The sequence below is a fragment of the Crassostrea angulata genome, chromosome 8 (assembly GCF_025612915.1).
Source record: "Crassostrea angulata isolate pt1a10 chromosome 8, ASM2561291v2, whole genome shotgun sequence".
Taxonomy (NCBI): Eukaryota; Metazoa; Mollusca; class Bivalvia; order Ostreida; family Ostreidae; genus Magallana; species Magallana angulata.
In genome coordinates, this window is record NC_069118.1 from 51,721,800 (window position 1) to 51,747,776 (window position 25,977).

At 31.5% G+C, this 25,977-nt stretch overlaps 2 protein-coding genes, 1 long non-coding RNA gene and 1 pseudogene across 5 annotated transcripts; 3 read left to right on the forward strand and 1 right to left on the reverse strand.

Moving 5' to 3' along the window:
• The first annotated feature begins 1,729 nt into the window (after window positions 1–1,729).
• LOC128161084 (uncharacterized) lies at window positions 1,730–2,789 on the forward strand (annotated as a pseudogene).
• Window positions 2,790–5,932: 3,143 nt separating this feature from the next.
• Window positions 5,933–15,574, reverse strand: LOC128161347 (uncharacterized). 3 transcript variants are annotated; one of them, XM_052824626.1, is made up of 9 exons: window positions 14,946–15,574; window positions 13,857–13,909; window positions 13,624–13,752; window positions 7,671–7,737; window positions 7,505–7,557; window positions 7,271–7,399; window positions 6,958–7,093; window positions 6,796–6,836; window positions 5,933–6,688 (listed from the first exon to the last, which is right to left on the reverse strand). In XM_052824626.1, the coding sequence occupies exons 3-9, from the start codon at window positions 13,673–13,675 to the stop codon at window positions 6,345–6,347; spliced, it is 822 nt and encodes a 273-aa protein (XP_052680586.1). In that variant the 5' UTR covers window positions 13,676–13,752; window positions 13,857–13,909; window positions 14,946–15,574; the 3' UTR covers window positions 5,933–6,344. The 3 variants fall into 3 exon arrangements, with proteins under 3 accessions (XP_052680586.1, XP_052680585.1, XP_052680584.1); XM_052824625.1 differs by lacking the exons at window positions 13,624–13,752; window positions 13,857–13,909; window positions 14,946–15,574 and adding an exon at window positions 10,336–11,319; XM_052824624.1 differs by lacking the exons at window positions 13,624–13,752; window positions 13,857–13,909; window positions 14,946–15,574 and having other exon boundaries at window positions 6,958–7,066; window positions 7,671–8,743.
• LOC128161354 (uncharacterized) lies at window positions 10,569–12,816 on the forward strand. The gene is made up of 3 exons (XR_008240358.1): window positions 10,569–10,696; window positions 10,872–10,998; window positions 11,413–12,816. It is a non-coding gene; the product is annotated as an uncharacterized LOC128161354 (long non-coding RNA).
• Window positions 15,575–20,199: 4,625 nt separating the features above from the next.
• On the forward strand, window positions 20,200–25,522 carry LOC128161335 (cyclic GMP-AMP synthase-like). Its single transcript, XM_052824611.1, has 2 exons — window positions 20,200–20,279; window positions 23,543–25,522. Exon 2 carries the CDS (start codon window positions 23,556–23,558, stop codon window positions 24,969–24,971), a length of 1,416 nt encoding a protein of 471 aa, XP_052680571.1. The 5' UTR covers window positions 20,200–20,279; window positions 23,543–23,555; the 3' UTR covers window positions 24,972–25,522.
• Window positions 25,523–25,977: the final 455 nt, after the last annotated feature.

The following is a 25,977-nucleotide window of genomic DNA, read 5'->3' on the forward strand; positions in this document are numbered from 1 at the left end:
ATCCCATCATTGAATTTTAACAGTGATAACTTTACTTTAAAATGATCTTTATTTCAGCAATCAATTCAGCCAATCACGTAAGCCCTGTCTTTTTATGCTCGGCTTAATCTTTTAACTCTTCTCCGGTGTATTGGTACTCTCATTCCAACAAGCCCAGGAAATACGCTAAATATATTCTACCTACACGTAAGATCGAGGTGACTGACAATGAAGGACACACCAACATATTATCAAATTTTGTTAAAAGATTCATAAACGTTGATCAATATCGAGGACAGTTTGCAACACTTCGTCGCATTTGAGGTTTGCCGAGCGTACTTCGTTGAAATTTATTAATATAAATTGTGTTTGAATTTTGTGAATTCCAATAATGGGTGAAGACTTTTTTAGACACGCCTACAAATCAAAATGCAAAGTGGAAGTAAACAAGGCAATTATTTCAGATATTGAGGCTGGAGTACGGAAAATGATAGAATTAATTTTGCAGCGGGTACAAAGCCGCTGTCCTGAATTTAGGGTGGCTGATATAATAACCACGGGAAGTTTTTATGAGGGGACCAAAATAGGACCACCGGATACGTTTGATTTTATGATTACATTAGCTAGGCTTTCTGGAACCGACAAAATCTCTTTACAGCCACAATGTTCTGTGCAGTATCCTTATATTAAATTACAACAAGGTGTTGATTTTAAGGTGTTGAAATTGAAAATGTATTTGCAAGCTTCAATGCTTCCCAAAAAATGGTTATAGCGAGCGAAGCGAGCTCTACCGGCAAGGGGTGTGTGAATACAAAATTCGGACTAGTTGCACATTCATTCAACGGATTTTTTTGGCGTCAGGAAATCGGACCAGTAATGCCTTGTTTTAATCGTCCCAGTAGTTCCCTGTAATTATGGTTTCCCATTTCACAATCTCACGAGAACAAGATATAAGACTATGTACATGCATTGTAAATATACTGCTAACACAACGCAAATTCCATTACATAAGACTAACGGAGTTATCGTCCTTTCGAATGACGTCACAATGGATTTCTTACACATTGATCCAACAGAATTTTTCGGCGTCAGTAAATATCGACCCACAATGCAATTCCTCAATGTCGGTCTATCTCACTAGATTGGATACCATCTCACGAGAATTTGAGAAACAGATAAATTATGTAATTTCAAGAACATCATGCTTTTAAGTAAACAAAACAGTATATTTCGCGTAGTTTTTTTTTCAGGGTGTTTTCAAAGAGACAGACGGCCTTTAGTAGTATGCCTTTAGCTCTTTTGCTGCTCAATAGTGTTCCATTTACATGTACTACATGCTCCCGGGCGATCCATTTTCCTTATATGATCAGCAAATTTTTTTTATACGTAAATTTGATTTTTTTTTAAACGGAGGAGGAGGAACTAAGTTAATTTTTTATATGTAAGTTTAAGAAAAATGTCTGCTGCAAGAAAAGAGGAAATAAATTGTAATGTACATTATGTTAAAATCTTTATTATTCAACAACATTTTATCTGAGATAAAATCTATATATAAATAGATAACAAAATCTTATGAATTATGAATAATGAAAATTTACTGGTAAAATAGGCATGTTTATTTTATTCTGCATTCAAATTCATTTATTTACTTTACATCGCTACTTTTATTTTTATTGTTTTATCATAATTTATTATTTTATCACATGCTGCGCTCGCCCTAACGGTCGCACCGTAATACATATTACCTCGAATGCAAGGATCCATGACTTTTGAATCTTGTGATAGCAAAAAACTTGAATTTTTTTTACATTCATAAATCAACATTACCTGAGAATACTGACATTCAAATGAAGGCTGCAGTTTTTCCTGTAAGGGATTTAAGAATCGGAGTTGATTTAATGCTGACTATAGATCCTTCTTTAGAGTCAGTAGTTGAACTGCCAGGGTTTCCTAAACGTTTTAAGGATTTACTTTTTAAACACGGATGCAACGTAGTTCCTAAATCATGCCATATCAATCACAGTTGTAGTTGAACTGCCAGGGTTTCCTAAACGTTTTAAGGATTTACTTTTTAAATACGGATGCAATGTAGTTCTTAAATCATGCCATATCAATCATATGGCCCATACAAAGTGTTGGTTTGTAACTTTTTTTTGCATGGAACGTGTGCTGATAAACAACATGAATGAGCACCACAAGAAATGTTACAAGATTCTGAAGTCACTTATCAGCTGTGATATTAACATGTCAAGAAAATGCATGAACTTGTCATCATATACTCTAAAAACTGCATTTTTTTTTTCATGTGTATGGAGAAAACGGATGTTTATCTTCTGAAACTTTGTCATCATGTGTTTGTGACGTATTAGACTATTTGTCCTCAAACTTGTATCAAACAAAGATGCCGTGCTTTTTTGCAAGAGATATGAACACTTGGGGACTATTCTAGAATCTCCTTTGTTTCCATGGGAGGTGTCGGAAAGTTCCTTGGACTCCAGTTATGCGTTTGCAATATGCTGGATAAAACTAATGTATGCATTTTTAAATCGTCTGAAAAAAATAATCTCTGAAAAAACCGAAATATCTGAGGAAGATTCAAAAGCCCATTTAAAAAGATGTGATTATTTCAAGGCAGCAGTTGGGAACGTGATGAAATACTTTGTAGAACAGAGTTTAGTTTATCAAATTGAAGAAGATCCGGGCTCTTTAGGGGGTTGTACAGAGGAATTTTTCTCAAACTTTATCCAATACCTGAGAAACATTTATAATGTAGACTTATTTTTTCTTTTGTAGAATATCGATTTATATAATAAAATATTGGTCTTTTATTGGTATACTATTTATATTTTTACCTATATTTTACATTAAAATACTTAAATGAAATATTACATACTCGTTTTAAAGTCTTATGTAACATCACAGAAGGTGTTTTAATGTCCATGTACTAATATATTAATATAACAATTAAGAGGTTAAAACAATGTTTTTTTTAAACATTGATCGATCATTAGCAGACAATTTTTTATGTAAGAAAATAAGAAGATGCTCAAAGGCCGAAACAATTAACGAAGTAAAATAGTACTATAAGATAGCCATTTTAACTTAGATAAGCTGTATTTTTTTTAAAAGTTATAAAAATTGTTGTTTTTTTTTATATAAATGTTCTGCTGGCAGTTTGAGGTATAAATATTGCAAGCATGTACTTTATTTTAATAAATATATATATATATATATATATATATATATATATATATATATATATATATATATATATATATATATATATATATATATATATATATATATATATATATATATATATATATATTACATGTACTTTATTTTACTATATATATTTAAACTTCTTGAGGCTAAATAGGTTATTCTGCAACTTCTACAAAAACAAAAATTTAATTTCTCTTTTACAACAGCTCATAAACCAACATACTCTAAACATTAAAAGAAGACGTTATAGATAGTTTTCGTAAGAACATGCAATACACTTGCATAAGAGAGGCCCTTGGAGCGGCTGCATAATTATACAGCTCCCAGAACTTAAAAGTTCAGAAAATTAATATCGACGAGTCTGAAACTAAAACGTAACATAGAGTATTGAGTATTGAGTTCTGATGAATACATTCATAACGTTTGGATCACGGATTTCCTTAATACATTTACGTTCTACTTTAAACAAATAACTCTACGTTTTTAACATACGATGAAACTAAAGTTGTAAGTGTTCACCAAATGTACATGAATGTATTGATCATATGAAGTAAAGACATTTATCTACCTTTGACTTCTATCTAACTCACTAAATGTTAAGAACGATATAGCGATTTTTGACACTTTTTGGTTTCGACCTTGGCCTTTTCTGGATACCATGATCACTTCCGGTTTAATTGAGGTTTCCTCCAGTCTTTCAGAGTGTTGTCGCTTGTCGATTAAAATGACGATACACTCATAACATTGAAAATTACGTTAAAATAAATATTTATAATGCCAACAGTATCGAGGCCGATATGAAAGAAGATTAAAAAACTTTCCAGTGACTCTGTTTTCCCCTTAACGGTCGTTTGGCAAATTTTAATGGTTAATTTAAGTCTTTTACTGTAGATTAAGAGAATCGCAAAACATTTAGCATTAATATAAGGGTTGATCCCAAAGTAATGCCCCACTATGCACCGCGCTTCTCACTTGCACTGTATTGTACAAAATGATGCATCAAAATTGTCTTTAATTCGAATGAAAATTTTGATTAAATTTCGTTAAACACTTATCAAGATATTGATGTTTATAGCATGACATATACGTGACATCTCCGCATCATGAATATGTCATTTTAAAGTGTGTATTTATGAATAAATTACATGCTTAAAAATTTGAAGAAAGCTTCAAACAACACAATATTTTGAATCGGATATAAAATAGACATTTTTAACTGTTTTAAACAAATAGGGAACGTTGCTAATCATTTCGGATATCAACACAATGCCTTTTGTCTCCAGATCAAGAAATAAAAAGGCTGGCCGTGCGAATAATGATACAGTTTATTTTTTGCTTCGATGGATAGAAGTCACTAGAAAATGTACTGGAAAAGAAATATCGACCTAACATTGAGAGCGGGTGAACAAGGCACCCTTAACGTGGTTCAATATCTAATAAAGGCATATGACAGGTTTAAAAATAAATTAGATAGACAGAAGACATACGCTCTGAAGGAAAGTTAAAGCTCTTTTAGGTTCTTAGGTAATGAGCTATATCATAAAGCTACGTTTATGACTTCTTAAAGAAACCTTGACAAACTGATCGTACATCAAATAATCCAATATACTAATCGATTGATTACAAAAAAGAGTATTTAGTTACTTTATAAAAATAATGAAAAAATGTTAAATAGTGCATTTTAATAGAGTGCTAAATTACGAAATTATACCAGAACACCAAAGATCTAGAAATGACGTCCATGCGGCAACTGTTCTTACATCACGCTCTACAAAATATATTATCTTCAGAAAAATAATTATCATAATGCATTATAATTTTCAGATCTGAATTGAAATAGGTGGATATCCACAGCACGAATTTTCGTCACTTTACGTCGATTTTTCACGTTTTTATCGCATCTTTGACAAAATCTTTGGATCAAGCGCCGTTTGGCAAAGTTTAATGGTTTTTAATTAAAGTCTTTTACTGTAGACTAAAGAGAGTCGCAAAAGAATTAGCATTAATATGAAGCACCTGCTGAAAATATCAATTTCTATAGCTAGTTTTAAGGTTTCGTCACTGGTAACTGCTTTCAACCAGTATTGTTTAATGTAATCTGCTCTATTGTTTGGGAGACATATCAATTACGACATGTTAAAACATTATATAATTTTATTTCATAGTTCTTAAATTATTCTATTATTAGGATGAACACTTAGAATTGTTGTTTAATTTTTTCCCTACTTTAAAAATGAATTAGTTTGTTGCCAGGTAGTTTGATTGAAATATAAATAGATAAATTTAATATGATAACCAATAATTTACAGGAACCATGCTATCAGATTTTCCTAATGAGAAAAAATCAATCAGAAAAGCTGAATGTTTTCCTTCCAATTAGAATGCCCGTGCCGTCACTACTATGGACCTATTTCCACAATGTTAACATACTTTAAGTAAGGTTTGATGTTGCTTTATTTTTCCGGCTGAATAACTATAAAAAAAGGATTTTTAAGGGTACTCTATATTTATACGTATGCAATTCTGAGAGAGAAACCTTTTTTTCAGGCTGAATTGGTATAAAAGGGACTTTTAAGGGCACCCTTCATGTACATGTATGTCATTCTGAGATACCTTGTACGAATGTCGTGATGTGATTTCGATTATGAAACAAACGTTTCCTTGTTATATATCAGATTAAAATTTAAATGCAGTTATTGCTGTTTATAAATGGAACAGGTGTCACGTTTACAGGCACATTTAGTTTGAGTGATCTTTTTAAATGGTGAATGGTGGAAATTAATAGAGATGTAAACGAATGCACAGAAAGGGCAACGTCCACAGTTTCGCGTATCTTTTTGAAAATATATATTCAATATATCAATGTTCATGCACGTTATAAAAAGACCATTCATGCAAGTGTATTCTAAAGAAGTTATCAAATCAATAAATTCTTAGGTTCCAGTTCATATGCTTGAAAAATATTGATATTAAATATGTTAACATAGTTTTGTTCGAATCATGTTGTTGGTTTTTACCAATAAGTTGGAGGGACATATTTGCGGTAGGTTTTGATTAGCTCTTTTTATATTAATTAAATTATTCTGAAGTATTTGAATCAAACATAACAATTTTATTATACAACATTAAGATTGATTCCGTTATAACAAACCCACAGCTTCCCGACATCGTTTTCTTTCAAAAGTATTATGTTGAGCATGGCTCAGTTTTGGGAAAGGTTGTGTCTCACTTTTCATTTTTTTAAGATCATTTTTAAATGAAAGTTTAAGAATATTGTGAGGTTCATCGATCAGATCAATATGATAGTATTGCAAAGCTTTGGGTTTATCGGTTTCTTTTATGGGAAAACAATCTTTCCTTTGACAAACGTCATTGCAATGAGCATCTGAATCTGTATTATTTGATACGGCTTCATCAACACTGCTAGTCTTTTGCGAAAGGCTATGTGGTAGTTTCTCGGAAAGATCCTTGTCATTCTGAACGTCTGTAAAATTAATGTAAACAAATTTTAGCTGAAATTTATTCCCACTATTATGGAAATAGTCGTAAAATGTAAGAAAATCAAACATTAAGATAAAGAAATTGTTTCACCTTTCTCGGTCAGAACATTAGATGTTGCAGACGCACTTAATCTATAATTAGTTCAGATAGTTCATGTATTAATGCATGCACAATTCATTTTTCATTTATTTAAAACTTGCAAATTTTTTTTTGGTATCAAACAAGATGAAATTTTTGACGAATCATAATTACCTGAATATACAAAAGACAGAAAGGCATAAGATGCAAAAAACTACAAATCCACCAAATGACACAATTTGTATTGAAAACCAGTGAAATCTCGTTGGACCTTCATCTTCCTCTAAATGAGTATAGTTCCAATTGAGAACTATATTTACCAAAGAAGTAAAACATACAAAAGTTTCTTTTTTCAATCCAGTGTCAAATAACAAAAATATTTAATGACTGTACGAGCTACAAGTGTATTTTTTATAAATAGTCTTTTTTTTAAATTAGATTTAAAAAAAAAATGAAACATCTTTATGTGCTGTTCTGTTGTACTCACGCGTTATGTTTTGACATCCTTTGACTTTATCACACGGATCACACAAACACTTCTCTCTGCAGAGTCTTCCGTAAAAACCCTTTGCACAATCCTCTGCACAATTAACACCTCGGAATCCAGGCCAACATTCTTGAGAAGGAGAAGATGCAATGTAGACGTACACAAAGCGTTTATCTGTCACATTATGGAATTTATTTTAATAATTTCGTTAGTACATGTGTTTATATGAATTACCTTCGCAAGAGGTCCCGACAATTCGATAATTTGGACAGCAAACCAAAGGCTCTCTGTATAAATATATACCATCGAACATATCTAAATTTTGTCAAGCTAAATTTATATGCTTTACTCGTTTAGTCAAGTAAATATGTAAGAATAAAAAGGATTTTCACATACGTACCCATTTGAAACATTTGAACAAGTACCTGGGTTCACTGGGTTCTGTGATTCACAAGTATTAAGCCATGCTGTAAAAAGGGTAACGATGAACAGTATATCCATCCCTTACGTAGGAAAGAGCATTAGTAACACGTTATGGCAACCGTTTTGATAATATCAAGGAAGAGGAAATTCTAAAAGAAATAATTCCTTTATTAGTCCCCTACCGGTTTTCACCGGAGGGGACTATATCTTTCCTCTGCGTCCGTCAATCCGTCCGTCCGTCCGGCTGTCTGTCCATCTGTCCGTCCGGCTGTCTGTCCGTCTGTCCGTCCGTTTGTCTGTCTTACTTCAACTTTCCACACTTTTTTTTATGCGTTTGAGGAATAATATGAAATTTGCTGAACAGCTTAAAAATGTCAAACTACAGATCAAGTTTACACTTTTGTAGCGTCTGGTTGACATATTTTCGAGAAAATTAATTTTTTATATTCCAGTGTTTTAATGTTCGGGTTCGATATTCTGCATAACAGTGCATTGTATTCACAATTTCCACAAACCGGTAAGGGACGTGTATTGCTTATGCAATACTCACAGAATGCTTGTTTTAGAATACATTATGTGCACCGTGTACATGTAATACAACAGGTGAACGTAGAAATACAAACTGTAATATGCAAAATAAAAAAAACATAAATGAACATTTTTTTTTATAAACAGATGTGAAAGTAAGTTTATATTGTTTTTAATTGATATTTAAAGACAAGTTGCTTTATTCTAATTTTTTGCATATTCATCAAGATTTAATATGTTTTTACTGCCATCATATTTTCTTATAGACACTGTTTCGTTCAACATTATATCAATTTACCATTGATAAAAAATGAGATCTTGAGAAAATTTCCAATTTTCACTGTAAAATTGAATATTTAGAGTTAAGTCACATGCAACAAGATTATTAAGTGGCATGGGATTACTTATAATAAATTTATCACGATTATACAGACTTTTGCTGTTTTTATGTTTAGTACATACAAACTGAGGTGAAGACACCAACATTTAAACGACGATGTTAGTCGACATTTTTTGACTGACCATCTTACACTCTATAACGAAATTTAAACTTCGCATATATTTTACACCTTACTAAGCTTGTTTGGCAAAGGTAAACACACGATGTTATATGACAATAAATACAGACAATAATACAAACAAATACTAAGACAAGTAGTAAAGACATAAAAAAATTTAAATAGACTTTTAGTCTTGTGTTCTTATTTGTTTATGCAACAAATATGAACACAGGAAAAAAAATTAATTGTTGACTTTATCATCATGAATCATAATAAATATATTATATGGAATTTTTAATTGTACATTGTATCAATATGGTGTAAGCATGAACTCTCTTTTTTTAATGTAACGTTCTAAAGACAAAGAAAATATTTTCACATACACTTCAGATACTGAAACTAAGAAAAGTAACAAAAGTTTTTCGAAAACTAGCACAACAATTTGTTACGAAACAACAAATCTTGGCTATTAAGCTGAATGCAGACTATCAGAGGCTTTATATCTTTCCCGTTGTTTGATAGATAAAATCTTTATCTTTCTGAAATCATCTAAGACCCGCTTGATTCAGTTAAAAAGTTTCATAATTAGGCAAAATCTAGAGATCAAGGAAGAAGAATCAATGGATTATTGATGGGTTTCATTAATACCCCAAGGTTTGTTTCAATAGCTTGTTACGAAACTGTCAAAATCAACAAATCCGGGTTATTTAGCTGAAAGCAGAATTCTAGGATCCTTATACATTTTCTGCTGTTTTGGTACATGGAATCTTCATTTTTATATCATCACAAAATCAGGACTTATAAGTCCAACTTCTTGAGGTTTCAGAGCGCTCTTTTCTCTTTGTTTTTTTGAACAAAATTCTAAGCATTGAATGCTTATTAAATCAAAGTGCTTATAATTTTCTCAAAACAGGAACAATGTTCAAAACACAATATTTCCCCAATGAACAACAAAAAACACAATGCCGAGACTTACATAGAAATACACGGAAGTACATTTGGACACATTTAGACTTGTCTCTATAATTTTTTGTTAGCGTCAGACATTTCTCACGCTATTGTCTCATAATTAGATACTCTGAATATTTGCATACATTCGGGACAATAATAATTTTGTCATCCTAGAGATCTTTAAGATTCTAATACTCAGACTTCGAGAATTCCGTTCTTTTCAGTTATCGTGTAACGGATGTAGGTTTTTTCTCGGAGATGTTTATTAGACTAGGTTGAACAAGTATACAAGAAATAAAGAGAATAACCAGAAAGTTCTTCTCAAAATTTCATATCAAATTAAGAAGACTTGATGGTTATTGCCATTTTTAGATTCTACTGAATTCTTTACGAAGAAGAGCTCTAAATCTGTTTAAAATGTAGGAACATACTCAAACTTAAAGGTTATATTGTATTGAATTGTTTAAACAATTTATGGCTTTACCAATCATACCTAAAAATCTGATGGTTAATTGTTTTACCACAAAGCTTCCTAAGCTCATAAAAATAAATAAAACAAACAGAAATTCTATAAATAAAAAAAATGTATAAACTAAAAATGTAAAGATTTTTTATGAAACTTGTGTACAACAAACATAACTAGTTTAAAACCCATATACTTACACGACATGGCACAGAGAAGCTTAAGGTGGAAGGCTACATCGTCACAACATGTCTGACTTCTGTTCGAAACGCCATTGTGTTCCGGATTTATAACATTATGTCGTGGTACAAAATACACCGTTTAATTGAACTCTTCTAACTAAGGAGATGAGATAGAAATGAAATCAACAAAACGCTTAGAAAATAAGTCAATTTTCTTCCTGTTCAAAGCTTTTAACTAACATTGATTATCAGCTGTTTTGTACGGAAAACGTGGAATCTAAATAATATACCGTTTCCCTGCTCTGCTGCTATTGGCAATACAATTTGTCATGTCATCTGCAACAGACGATCATACATATATGGCGGACTATCGATATAGGTAAGCAGATGTCAAATTTTCATTTAAACTATATTTGTATGATGAACATAAAACGAAAGTACCGTAGTACGATCTCTTGAATTGATCCTAACTTCCCAAATTAAAAAAAAACATTTGCAGTAAAAGACTTTCACTGAAACTTTGGCATTAAACTAATGTATTTTGATTAAAATAGATACAGCCAGGTAGCAATAGCAGTGGAAGCACGGATTTGCAAGCCAAAATGAGGGAAAGACAGAATTCTGAAAAGGAGCATGTTTTTCATTTCCATACATGCATGTGTATCACTATGGACATCTAATGTATGTATTAATATGCGTATGGTTGTTGTTTATAATTGCTATTGTATATAAAAAAGTAAAAGGCAATTTATAATATAATTAACTACTAATATTTTGTTCTGAAGAGTTAAATATATATGATGCATTCACCAATAATATAATTTTTCAGCTTCAAACATTATCACAAGCACTACTTATCTTATATCTATATATTTAGCATAGACTTGTTCCTTTTTTAATTTTTCTTTTTGATTTTTATTAATTAAAAAATTGATCCCAAAATATTTGAGACTATGTAAAATAAAGAAAGACAACTCTTAAACAGGATCTTTCATACCAAGATTTTTGCAATAATTAAGTATTTCCTTTTTTCAATTTCATTCAATTTCTTTTCTTCATCCCATTCACCAACGAATATTGTTTATATATTTTCAGGTTTTTGTGGGATTTTGTCCAGCAGTTTGCCTTAAAAGAATTTTTTTATATTTTAGTTTCATATTTATGTGGATTCAAATAAAAATCATACAAACTTCATTCATGATTTTTTTTGTTTTTCATTTCTAAACTTAATAACATTTCACTTTCATAGAAATTTTGAAACAGAAATGTTTAAAAATTTGATAAATAAGGGTTTTCTGGAACCAGACTGATATTTTAAAAATTCTCTAGAAAATAGTGTATTGTATTTTGAGGTCTATTATTGTTGAATACTGTGCCTAGTATTGGTAACAAATGCATGCAACAAAAATCTCTTACACTTATTTGGTGTAGAGATCCACCTTAACATTTGATTTGTCACACAACGAGAGAGAACTCTGGCGCTTGTTCAATATATTTATTTAACACAACAGCTAATTAATATATTTTTTGAACCGAATATCTTGATTCATGATTAATTGTATATTATAGCGTCAACACCAAAATTGCATGATGTAAGCTCACAAACTTCGTACCAAGGTTATAAAAGTCCTACATTCTCCGTATTTAAACGATTCGGAAATTTATTATAGCTGGAATTTTTCATTAGATAAATCGCAAATTCATTAAATTGGAACTAAATTCATCAAAAATGCTGCATGTTTGAAAACCATGGATATATTGCTCTGCAAATTGGCTTCGTCAAGGGTCTGTGGTCTATACTTTCACAAGTACTGTTATTGGGATTAAGTCTGTTTTGATGAAATCCAAATTTGGATAGTATATGTCGTAATGTGTGTACACACACGTTTAAAGAATAAAGAAAGATCTTAAATCAAGGGAATAATGCTGGGTTTCCAAATTGGATTTTCATTTTATTGAATACAGATTTCACTGAACAATCATGTTTTCTTTTTATATGAAAACTATAATTATCGCACATAGAAAAAAAACCCGTGCCGTTTCAAGACACAAAAAACAAACTTTAGTTTAAAAATTTGGCCAGTGTAGATTATATATTTATTTGTTATTCCCCCTTATTAGTTGTTATTGAAAGTTTAAATTTTACTATGACGTAAATATGTAATAAATGCTTTGTAAATAATGATTTTTTCCCTGAAGTCCTTTTAACCTGCTGTCTTTAACAATATGAATCCAAACGGCGTCGAAACGGAATTTTCGAAAAAAAGTCAGATATTTTTTTTTTTTTATAAAACATTCATTTTGACTTTTATCGCTTTTTATTCTAGCTGTTTTAAATGGTTCATTAGAGAGTGGTATATTAAGAGTTACATTGTTTTTTTAACATTTTAAACATTAATATCCCTCATACTAGTCATCTATAAATTGTACATATTTTTATGAAATGTTTAACAAGTTCTGCAAAATCTTTGAATTCCATAAAAAGAAAGAAAATTTTAGTAAAGCGAACAAAATGATATCTATTTAAGGAATGAATCCAATATTTATAAGTTTTATACGATATAAAATGGTTCAGGGGCAGGTTCGCGGTTTATAAAGTGTAACCTGTCCCAAACCATTTTATATCGTTTGAAACTAATAAATATTGAATTTATTCCTTATAAATTTTTTTTGCTATCAATTGGATAAAAACAGTCATTTGATCTATAAAATGACATCAAATTGTACAAAATTCAAACGTAACGTCAGGCAGATTGGTACGCTTTTGACGTTAGTATTACTATGACGTAGTTAACATACTTTATACGATATAAAATAAATTTTTGAACCAATCAAAAAGCGTGTTACAACAAGAATTAAATTATGTTTGGAACACTTCCTTAAAATAAAAATGAAATGCAAGCCGCAAACCTTACTTTGACTACCTGAATCTGCATGGTATAAAGAGTATATACATATATTGACAAGACACCAGACATCATTTTTATTATCCTCAAATCATTACATATTTCATTGGCCAGGGATGCAAAAAGAAACAGGGACTCGGATCGAGAAATGTGGCAGATAATCAAGAAAGAAGATTCCTACCATCCACCGAGCATGCGCACGGTTTGTACACATTACAACTATTTTCCATTATAAACGGTATGTGTTATTTTTTTTTAATATTAAAGAAATGTTTCAAATTACGAATGCATTTAAAGAATGTACGCTGTACACATGTTCTTTTATGAAATAGTTTGTTCCTCAATAAATTGTCAAATAATGAAATATTTTTGAATACAGCTCGGTTGTAAATGTACTCACGTATAATGTTTTGGCACCCGTAGACATTATCACATGGATAACATCCACACATCTTTGTACAGAGTCTTCCATAGTACCCGTGATCACAATCCTCTGCACAATTAACACCTTGTGATCCAGGCCAACATTCTTCAGAGGGAAAAGATGCAATGTAGACATATACAAAGCGGTTATCTGTCACATTATGGAATTAATTTAAATAATTCGTTAGTACATGTTCTTATATGAATTACCTACGCAAGATGTCCCGACAATTCGGTAATTTGGACAGCAAACCAAAGGCTCTCTGTATAAATATATACAGTACTATAGAACATATCAAAATTTTGCAAAGCTAAATTTAGATGCAGTTACTCGTTTAATCAAGTAGATATAGAAGAATAAAAAGGATTTCCACATACCCATTTGAAACATTTGAACAAGTACCTGGGTTCTGAGATTCACAAGTATTAAACCATGCTGTGAAAGGGGTAACGATGAACAGTATATCCATCCCTTACGTAGGAAAGAACATTAATGACACGTTATAGAAACAGTTTTGATAATATCAAGAAAAAGGAAATTGTAAAGGAAAAAATTCTTATATTTTAGAATACATTATGTGTATTACGTGAAATAAAACAGGTAAACGTACAAATACAAACTGTAATATGCAAAATAAAAAACTAAATAAACATATTTTTTTATAAACAGGTGTGAAAGTAAAATTTAAATTGTTTTAAATTGATATTCAAAGAGAAGAAGTTGATTCATTCCAAGTTTTTGCATATTCATCAAGATTAAATATGCTTTTACTGCCATCATATTCACTTATAGACACTGTTACGTTCATCATTATATTAATTTATTATTGATTAAAAATGTGATCTTGAGAATAGTTTCCAAATTTTAAAGTAAAATTGAATATTTAGAGTTAAGTCACATGAAACAAGATTAATAAGTGGCATGGGATTTATTATAATAAACTGTAAAATTGAATATTCAGAGTTTAGTTACATGCAACATGATCATTAAGTGGGATGGGGTTACTTTTAATAAAACTGATTACAATTACGCAGACTTTGGCTGTTTTTATGTTTAGTACATACAAACTGAGGTGAAGTCATCTACATTTGAATGACTATGTTGGTCGACATTTTTTGAATAAAAGCTATAAAGCTGAATGCAGAGGCTTATATCTTTCCTGCTGTTTGACGATAAAATTTTAATCTTTATGAAATCATGTAAGACCCGCTTGATTCACATGAAAGTTTTCGAAGATTGACAAGATCTAGACACCAAAGAAGAATTGTTAATTGGTTATTGATGGGTTTTATAAATACCTCGCGGTTTGTTTCAATAGCTTTTTACGAAACTGTCAAAATCAACAAATCGGGCAAATTTCTAGGATCCTTATACATTTTTTTGCTGTTTTGGTACATGGAATCTTCATTTTTTTTACATCACAGTGGTCACATTTGGTCCAAATAAAAGTTTCATAAAAAGGAAAATATAGACATTAAGGAAAAACGTTGGAATCTCGTATGCTAAGAAATTTCAAGTCCAATATGACTGTTCATTATACAGATGACACAGACAAATATCAAGAAAATCACAAATGATAAGTCAAACTTCCTGAGGTTTCAGAGCGCTCTTTTCCATGTGCATTTTTGAAAAAATTCTAAGCTATGAATACTTAATATATCAAAGTGTTATTAATTTTCTCAAAACAAAAACAGTTTTCAAAACACAATATTTTCCCAATTAACAACAAAAAAACACAATGCCAACACTTACATACACGGAAGTACATTTATACACATTTAGACTTATCTCCGCAATTCACTGTTAGTGTCAGACATTACCCACGCTATTGCCTCATAATTAGATACTCTGAATATTTACATACATTCGGGACATTAATAATTATGTCATTCAATATATCTTTAAGATTCTAATATTAAGATATTGAGAATGTCGTCCGTTTCAGTTATAGTTTAAAAGATGTGGGTTTTTTTTTCGGAGATGTTTATTCAGTCTATGTTGAACACGTATAAAAGAAATAAAAACAACCCAGAAATTTCTTTTCAACATTTTATATCATGTTAAGAGGGCTTGATGGTCATCGCCATTTTTAGATTCTTCTGAATTCCTTACGAGGAAGAGTTCTATATCTAAATAAAAATATAGGAAAATACACAAAATTAATAGTTATATTGTATTGAATTTTTCTTTTCTAAATAACAGTTTATGGCTTTACCAATCATATCCTAAAATTCAGAGTAGATCTGATGGTTACTTGTTTAACCACACATCTTCCTAAACTTATAAAGTAAAAATCCTATAAATAAAAAAATGTATAAACTAAAAATGTTAAGATTTTGATGAGATTTGTGTACAGGAAACAAAGTTAGTATAAAAACCTACATATTTACATTACATGGTACAGATACATGTAAGCCTGGCATTCAATTTGTCCAACGCTAATGCATGTTCAGTTCACGAGTTCAATAACTTTATTTAACCCAATAGTTAATGTAGACTTTGAACCGAATGTGTTGATTAAGTGCAAATTTCATCATCAAGATGCATGAAATATAATGTCACAAATCTTTGTACCAGGGTTATGAAAACCATAATTTCTCCGCATTAAACCGTTTGGGAAATCATTTATAGATGGAGTTATCTTTAAGTAGGTCGTAAATTCATCAAGTTAGTCCTTAGTTAATTAAATACAACGCATTATTCTATTCTTTGAATAAGTTGCACTTCAAATTGGTTACGCCAAGGGTCTGGGGTCTAAATTTATTTTTAGCTCACCTGAGCTGAAAGCTCGAGCGAGCTATTCTGATCACATTTTGACTGTCGTCTGTCTGTCTGTCCGTATGTCCGTCTGTAAACTTTTCACATTTTCAACATCTTCTCAAGAAACAATTTCAACCGAACTTGGCACAAATCATCCTTAGGCTTAGGGGATTCAAAGTTTTGAAATTAAGGACCACGCCCTTTTGCAAAGGGACATAATTAGGAATTACTGAAAATTTTCGAAATTTTTTCAAAAATCTTCTATTTCTTTCAAACCATTTGGCCAGGAAAGCTGAAACTTTTGTGGAAGCATCCTCAGGTAGTAAAAAACATTTGCCTAGAAAAGCTGTAACTTTAGTGACAGCAACTTTAGAGAGGTAGATTCAAATTTGTTTAAATCACAATCTTTTGGAGAAGTGTTGGGCCACATTGGGGATTCAGTTGAACAAAGGAAAACGTTTTAATTATTCACAAAAACTTAAATGTTATTATATGTGCTTTTACTTATATGCAAGCATTTTTATGTATTTTTGATTCTTAAAATGTTTTAAAATTTGGCCCCTGGACGATTATCGGGGCTCACAAAGGGTTCAGAGTTTGTTGTATGTTTATATCCTGTATATAAACAATTGTAAGGGTCTTTTTTTAGAACTGCAATCATTATGCTGAATGTGATATGACTATAAAATCATCCTGTTAGAAAAGGGACTTGATTATAAATATAAGAATATCCAGGGGGAATAAGATTTTTTTGTATAGGATCTACAATTATGATACCACATTGTCCAGATAATTTGTAATATGACTCCATGAGGCTGATTTTATCATGCCTATTGTTCCTCAGGTGAGGAATGTGGCCAGTAGGCATCTTGTTTACAAGTACAGATGTTGGACACCAGCCTGTTTGAATGAAATCCAAATTAGGATATTATATTTAGTAACGAGTTATGTGTAAATACGTTTGGAGAATTTTAAGATTTTAGATTAAAGATACGGGGCTTGGTTTCAAACTAAGACTTTCATTTGTTTGAATATATTTTGAATATTTCGCTGAACTATCATTTTTTCTCTTTATATGAAAGCTATAATCAAATTGCCAGTGATCCAATTTGTGTGTTGTATATAGAAGAAATAAATGAGCCGTCTCAAGGCGAAAAATAAGAGTAAGTTAAAAAATTAGAAACATGAAACTGTTAAAAATCTGTGTATATTTTAAATTAATTTTTTAGTCTTCCCTATAAGTTGTTTTTGAAAGTTTGAACTTTACTTAGGCTCAAATGTGTAATAAATGCTTTGTAAATATTGATTTTATTTCTTGAAGTCAATTTAATCTGCCTCTTTTAATAATTTTAATCCCAACGGCGTCGAACGCAGTTTTTGAGAATAGATATAGATTTTTTTATTTATTCAACATGCATTAAAAATTAATGAATGGATTGAAAGGACAAATATAAATCTTTGAATTATAATGATCTGTATAATATAATTAATATGACATCTTGACCAATAACAAAGTTTACACACATTAAGAATTTTGTTTCTGCACTTCAGTAAGTATACAAAAAAATGTTCAAGAATTTTGTTTGTTTTACATATATAAACAAACCTATGCTGGAAAAAGTGGTTTCCCTTTTACAGCAGTCTGTAACCGAGTGAATGGATGACCCCACCTCTTTTTAACGAGCATATAATTTTGATCCGATCTATATATCACGCAGATGTAAAGAGGACAGGTATTTCATGTTAAGTGTAATGGTAAATTCTTGTGAAGTTAGACTTCCGTGTTCGTCCACATCTTGTGTAAAATTTACGCCATTGCGTGTTTTCTTCAAATTTTGCTTGACAGATACATGTACGAAATACGAATTAGTGGCTTTTATATAAATGAAGCCTCATTTGTAAAATATGGAGTCTACACTTTCAGATTTAGGAAATTCATTCTCACGTTCGACAAATTCTGGTCTTATAACTTGATCGGAACAAGTTTCAATCCTGTACGCTGCAGTGTATGACTTTGTGACCGCTTTCGTTTCCGAAATTGGTCAGATGATTAAAGACACACATTCGACAAGGATAAAAAAAACTATGGGCACAATATCGTTTGAAGATATTTCTCTTGCATTTCTCTTGATTATCCTTCAATCATAACATATTTCATTGGCCAGAGATGCAAAAAGAAACAGAGACCCGGATCGAGAAATCTTGCAGATAATCAAGAAAGAAGATTCCTACCAACCAGTGAGCATGTGCACGGTTTGTACACATTACAACTATTTTCCATTATAATTGGTATGTGTAACTTTTTTAATATTAAACTTAATGTAAGCAGGTTTTACAATTACTTGCTGGTCATTACAGAAAGAAAAATATACACAGTTTACCACCACGTTTCACAAAAGAAAAAAACTAGCTAGGACAGAAGTAAAGACAGTGTATGTAAGGTTATATCTATTTTGTTTTTGAATTGAGTAACCAGATAATTTTGATACAAATCTTTAAGAGTTAAGAGAAAACCGATTTTTTTTTCTCTTCTTTGGATAATGAACATAAAGAATTATCTTTCGTACAATTGCATATGCCTTAAATGCATGTTTGTCATGCATACAAACTCGGGAAGATGTGTAATGAAAAAAAACCCCAAAATGCATCCTAAAAAATCATTAACTGCAAGAAATGGTACAATCAAATGGACGACACACAATATTAACTCAAATGTTCTGAATTGTATTCTCCCATTTTAGAAAATAGAATGATTGTCGTTAACGTTTTAAATATTAGGATTCAAACCTGTACACTTGTCATAATTCATTCATATGTAAACAAAACTAGACTCTTGTTTTTGTTGATTGATATTGTACATAGTAAGAACATCAATTTGTTTAACAAAATAAATCATGGCAAAAGGTAGAATGTTTCAAAGTGTCAATATACATAACTTTATCAAAAAAATAAAGCAGAATTTCTATTGAAACATATGCCATTGAAACACATGTCTAACAAAAACAATACGCTTGTTTTGTTTCTGTTATATAATTTCTATTGTTCGTGTCGTTAGCCATTTTTAGTGCTTTATATATTCAGTTTACTGGCTTAGTATCTATATATTAGATCTGACACTTTAAAGATGCCTAGTGTTGTTGATTCTATTCAGTGCTTTATATATATATATATATATATATATATATATATATATATATATATATATATATATATATATATATATATATATATATATATATATATATATATATATATATAAGACAGCATATGAAAGAAATGCAATTTCTTGGATTTCTCGCTAAACTAATGACGTAATATTTTTAATTTTATAGAGATTTAATGAAGTGTTATTGCAATTGTTATTTCAAACCCTAGCGTTTTATTCGATTGTTTAAAAAGAAATGGCGACGTTCACGTCAGAGGCGGCGTAACTGTTTTATGATGCAAATTACTAAGTTGAATGCAATTCTTTTATGATATAACAGCTTTCAGCATAACGGAGAACATTTTGAAAAAGAATAAGAACAAAACACTTTGTATTATTTTCTGTTTGAATATCTTTAGAGAACATTTTAAGATTCTCCCTCGATTTAAGACAAACGCCATACTTTTAAGTGTATGCTATTATTTTGTTTATCACATTTTATCATGAAAGCACTTCAAACCATATTAATAAGTTATGCACATTGTTATGATTACCAGCTGTTTTGTTAATTAATGTTATTGTCAGCGGATTTGTGGTTGTGTGAGCACGCGCACGAAAGGATAGAGGTTGTTTATCTAGCGATACACTGAACATCTAAGAAAACCGATTCTTAGATCTACAGTTAACGCCCAATAATTTACCAACCATCTCCTTGCCAATCAGCTAGGTATGTAAAAGATCGATTTGTTATGATTAATTGATTTTTTATTTGTATTTTTTTAATATATGTAATCAACTTAATGTGTGTAGTTGAGCATTGTTTGGACTATTCTTTTCACTACTGGCTCTAAAAACCCCTGTCCGTATGAAAATCCCCTGTCTCCCCCTGTCACCCCCTGTGTTTTCACTGTCATTTCATGTACATCCCCTGTGTGCCCCTGTACAGAACCCCTGTATACCCTGTCACCCCCTGTGCACCCCTGTGTGCCACTGTAAGCCCCTGTCACCACTTGTACGCCCCTGTCATCCCCTGTAAGCCACTGTGTACCCATGTGCATGCTCCTGACATGCATCACCTGCACGGTCTTTAACTGCACTCTAAAGTAAATCAATAGTTTTTAATTAATTCGGATTTTTAAAAAAAATATATTTAGCATTCATGTTTTAGACGGTGCTTGTTTTTCTTTGCAATTCAAATAGGACAATATTATTACAAACGTGGATAAATTTGACTCAACATTGACAAAAATCAAGATGTGCTTGTATACCGATAAAGGGTTTATTTTCTTACATGTATTTAACAAATGACCGTATTCTGTAATTTGTATTTGAAAAAAAGTAAAATAAGTAAAGGAATGCCTGAAATCTGCAATATTCTCTGCCTTGTAACCTGTCTGAGCTAAAGCGCATAATAATAACTCAGAGAGAGAGAGAGAGAGAAAGAGAGAGAGAGAGAGAGAGAGAGAGAGATTTTTATTTCGTAAGGGGGGATTAGACCGGTCCATTGACACATTTAACTTCTATCAGTGTCCATTTTCCAGTTTAGTTGTTTAATATGCATAATTATATAGAATTGTCCTTATGTATATAGAGCAATGATACAGTAAATGAATGATTTAATGCATGTATACAAATACCGGAAACGGGGTAACATATATACACACACGCATTATCTTAAACAATGTTCCGGGTTTTTGGTTAGAAAAATATTAAACATTTATTCAAATTTGATTTGATTTAAAAAATGAAAAATATAAGGGAGAAATATACAGTTTTTATTCATATCACTGTGCCAAATAATGTTCTTAATTTAAAGCTAATTCTTTTCATGTTTGAAATTCTCAGAACTGAAAAATCGAAATTTTCAATATCTTGTGTCTATCTTGACAGACTGGGAAGAAAGTCATAAGGTGTTTAAACAACATATTGCATTAGTGTGTAGCGTTACAAAGAATCCATGGCCAGACCGGAGGACGTGTGTTTATACAAGTACACGTGTGTCTGTCACCTCTCGCTACCGTGCACTGCAAATGTCAAGAAGGGCTGTATACAGTATAAAGCTATTATGTAATCACTGACCGACCATTTAGATCTTAGGAAGTGTGTGTATATATACATGTACACGTGTGTCTATCATCTCGTTTTTTCTTATCACGCTACCGTGCACTGCAGTAGCTATTATATAGTCACTGACCGAGTGAAAAACATGTCAACATTCTCTCTTTTGAAAAATGTAGCTTCATTCTGTTAGTTGTTAATCATGTGTTTTCAAGTTCTTTGATCAATTGATCTGGTGTAGAATAAAACATTGATGGATTAAAAATCAAATTGACTGCTTAAGTTAATCTAAATAATTATAGAGAATTGGCTATGAAAATTAATTAGGATTACATGCTACTTATTAGGATATTAATTCCCGGGTAAACTATTAGTAGCTTTTATTTAAAATCTATGCAAACTATCTCTCTCTCTCTCTCTCTCTCTCTCTCTCTCTCTCTCTCTCTCTCTCTCTCTCTCTCTGAAGTCTTTAATTGTTTGCATGATTATTTTAGTATCAATAGATAATTAACTAAAACATGTGATTTCTAAAATTACGATTACAGTTTGTCTTGTGATTTGGCGCTGTTTAGAGCAAGAATTGACGAATAGCCCACAATATAACACATATGACTTAGATAATTGAACTAAGAAAATAATGTTGAAAAAAAACAGTCAATAGTCGTACAGGGGATGTCAGGGGCATACACAGGGAAGTACAGTGGCTTACAGGGGGTGACAAGCGTACAGGGGGTGACAGGGGCTAACAGTGGCACACAGGGGATGTGTACAGGGGTGCACAGGGGATGACAGGGTATACAGGGCTCTGCACAATGGCACGCAGGGGATGTACAGGGGGTGACAGTGCAAACACAGGGGGTGACGAGGGAAGGCAGGGGATTTTCATACGGACAGGGATTTTTAGAGCAAGTAGTGTTTGTTGGTGAACCTTCGCTATTTTTAGAACTGAAGAATCAAGTTACAGCATATTCATTTAAAATGAGCTGCTGATTAAGCAAAGACGTAGTGGCTTCAACTTTTTAATGTCATACATTGCGCTGCGAAATACAACACCGTCTTCAAAATAAACTACATAATATTATTAAAAGTATCAAAGTACAACACTGAAATTTAAGACATGCGAAAAGCAGGACAAAGAATCCGAAACGTTCGTAAGTTTTTATCCCAGTCTATGGTATTTTGAGACCACTCTCTAATCTAAATGAAGAAATAAACCAGATCTCCCTTGCAATATGCTGAATAAAATCTTTTTAAAAAAAACATTACTTCAAGTTTCAATATCGCTATATCAGACTTACACTCTGTCATTGTAAGGGTTGTTACACGGCTTAATAAGGCAATCGTGTGAAAAACATTTTGTTGCATGGTTTTCGGTTTTGGTTTTTTTTTTTGGTTGAATGATTACACTTATTAGGGTTTAATAGGTAAGGGCTGTAATAAGAAAAACAGTTGCACTGTTCTCTGGATAAAACTTTAAGTAGTAGAAAAAATAGCAGAGTAAAAGTTTTGTTTGATGTACATTGTCGAAGTAGATGGTATGATTAGTAACACAACTCCAAAGAAAACAAAAAGAACGCCAAGAGGCGTATTGCTACCTGAGATAGGTGGGCCTGTGATATATTCTATCTTGAACCCGAATTTGTACCTAATAGTTTCTATAAAATTGGTTTTCTTAAAGTTTAACCTGAGGATAAATACACAAAAAATTGTCCTAATCAATTTAATCTCGACATCCACAAAAATCGTACAGGCATCAGTGATTTTCCACAAAAAATTACCTGGGAATCTGCGTTAATTAGAGTGGAACCATACGACAAATAAAAGTCTAATATGTTTTATTCGGAACACACTGCTACACGGTTAGATTTCAGGAATAGGAAGTAAATAGTTTGAATGGACATGAATTTTATACATTAATTGTGTTTCTTTTAGGCGAGTTCTTAATATGGGTGAGGAGTTTCTACATCATGCTTATAAATCAAAATGTGAATTTCAAATGGAAGTAAACGGAACAATTACTATGGATATTGAGACTGGGGTAAGGAAAATGATAGAAATGATTTTACAGCATTTAAAAATCAAATCTCCTGTTTTCGCGGTGGCTAACGTAATACCCACAGGAAGTTTTTATGAGGGAACGAAAATAGGAGCACCTGACGAGTTTGATTTTATGCTAACTTTAGCGAAGCTTTCTGGAGCCGACAAAATCTCTCTTCAGCCCGGATGCTCTGATTGGTATCCTTATATCAAATTACAACCAGGTGTTGAATTTCCCCAGAAGTATAAAATTAATAATTTTTGTGAAGAAGAAAGAAAAAATAAAGACTTCCTTGGAAATCCAAGATTCGTGGCTACGGACTTTTGGAAAGAAATTGCAAATATAAATGCCTCTGTGAACGAGAACATTCCTCTAACTTATGGAACCATGTCTTTTGTACCGTGTAACGGCAAGAAACTCGAGCTTCAGTACATACAAAACTCAACCTTACCACAAAATACTGACATTCAAATAAAAGAGGAAATATCTCTAGTGGGGAGTTTAAAAATTGGAGTTGATCTCATGTTGGCAATTGACCATCCTTCCTTAGAATCAATACTGAAACTACCAGGGTTTCCAAAGAACTTTAAAGAGTTACTTTATAAACATGGATGTCACGTTATTCCAAAATCATGCCATACTGACCATATGGCCCATACAAAGTGTTGGTTTGTAACGTTTTCTTGCATGGAACGTGAGCTGATAAACAATATGAATGAGCACCACAAGAAATGTTACAAGATCCTGAAGTCACTTATCAGTAGTGATATAACCATGTCAAGAAAATGCATGAACTTGTCGTCTTATACGCTGAAGACAGCATTCTTGTTTCATGTATATGGGGAAAACGAATGTGTATATTCAAGAACATTGTCCGCATGTATTTGCGACGTGTTACACTATTTGTCCTCAAATCTGCATCATATACAGATGCCGTGCTTTTTTGCAAGAGATATGAACACTTGGGGGAATATTCTTGAAACCCCTTGGTTTCAGTGGAAGGGTGAGACGAGTTCTGGGGAGTTGGGCTATGCATTTGCATTATGTTGGATAAAATTGATGCATAAATTTGTAAATTATCTGCAGAATACCATTTCTAAACATACGCCACTATCTGACAAAGATACGAAAACCGTTCTTTCCAGATGTGACTATTTCAAAAAGGCAGTAGAAGTTGTAATGATTTATTTCGTCAAGAATCAGCTAGTTTATAAGATTGAAAAGGATCCCGGTTCTTTAGAGAGTTGCACAGATGACTTTTTTTCAAACTTCATCCAGAAACTAAAATATCATTATAACGTGGACTTATCTTTTGTAGAATAGTTAAGATAATGCAATTTCCATTGTTACACAATGTATGAAAAGTTTTTAATTTACATTAGAGCATTGTATTTCTCAACAAACATCTCAGTATCAAGCAACGTGTTAAAGGCAGGTTATGTGATATGGTACGAAAATGCCAACAAAGCAACGTTTAGAAGTGTGTATATAATTGTCTAGTTTGATATAAATCAATAAAGTCAAAATCATCAGATCAACCATAAATACGTCGTTACGTGTAGTAACTATAATAACGCTAAACTTTTTTTTAAATATATATGTATGTACCAGTAATGCGTTAAATTGTACAAAAAGCAATTGACTGTATTTTTTACTGAGTTTGTTAACGCAGTTCTTATTGCTGAATAAAAAAAAAAGGCTGAAACGATTTTCATTATCAGTACGAATTACTATAAAATGAAATTTTTTTCTTATTTTGAATTTTTTTTGTCCCCTGAGCACTTACTATTTTATTTTTAATACGCTTTAATTTCATAGTCTTATGCAACTTTAATATTTAGTTTTTTGAACCAGTTAAAAAGCACATGATTGTGAGGCAGATGTTTTTTGTTAATTGTTTTATTAATAAATAAACATCAATGGAAACTGTTCATTTTAAAATGAAAACTTGGTTCGTTATGTGGTCAACTCCTTTGAAGCCCGAATGCCTTCTCAAAAGGTCGTGACAAAACTGTCATAACAATAATATATAAATTAAAAGAATCCGAAAAAGTGAAACCAAGAGATGAAATTATTGTTATTAGAGAGAACAAAAAATATATTTATGCTATAAACCCTCATTAAGTAGCGTTGTTTATAATATCCATGTTATAAAAGGGTACTGTCAACTTATAATTACAAAATGAAATTAAATAAAACGTAAATCACAATTTACACGTACATGAAAAAATATGGGGGAGGTTGGAAGAATGTCAGAAAATAATTACATGATAGACTCAGAGAGAAAGGAAGGGTAAACATGACAACGGTATGTAGCAAATTGTGAATG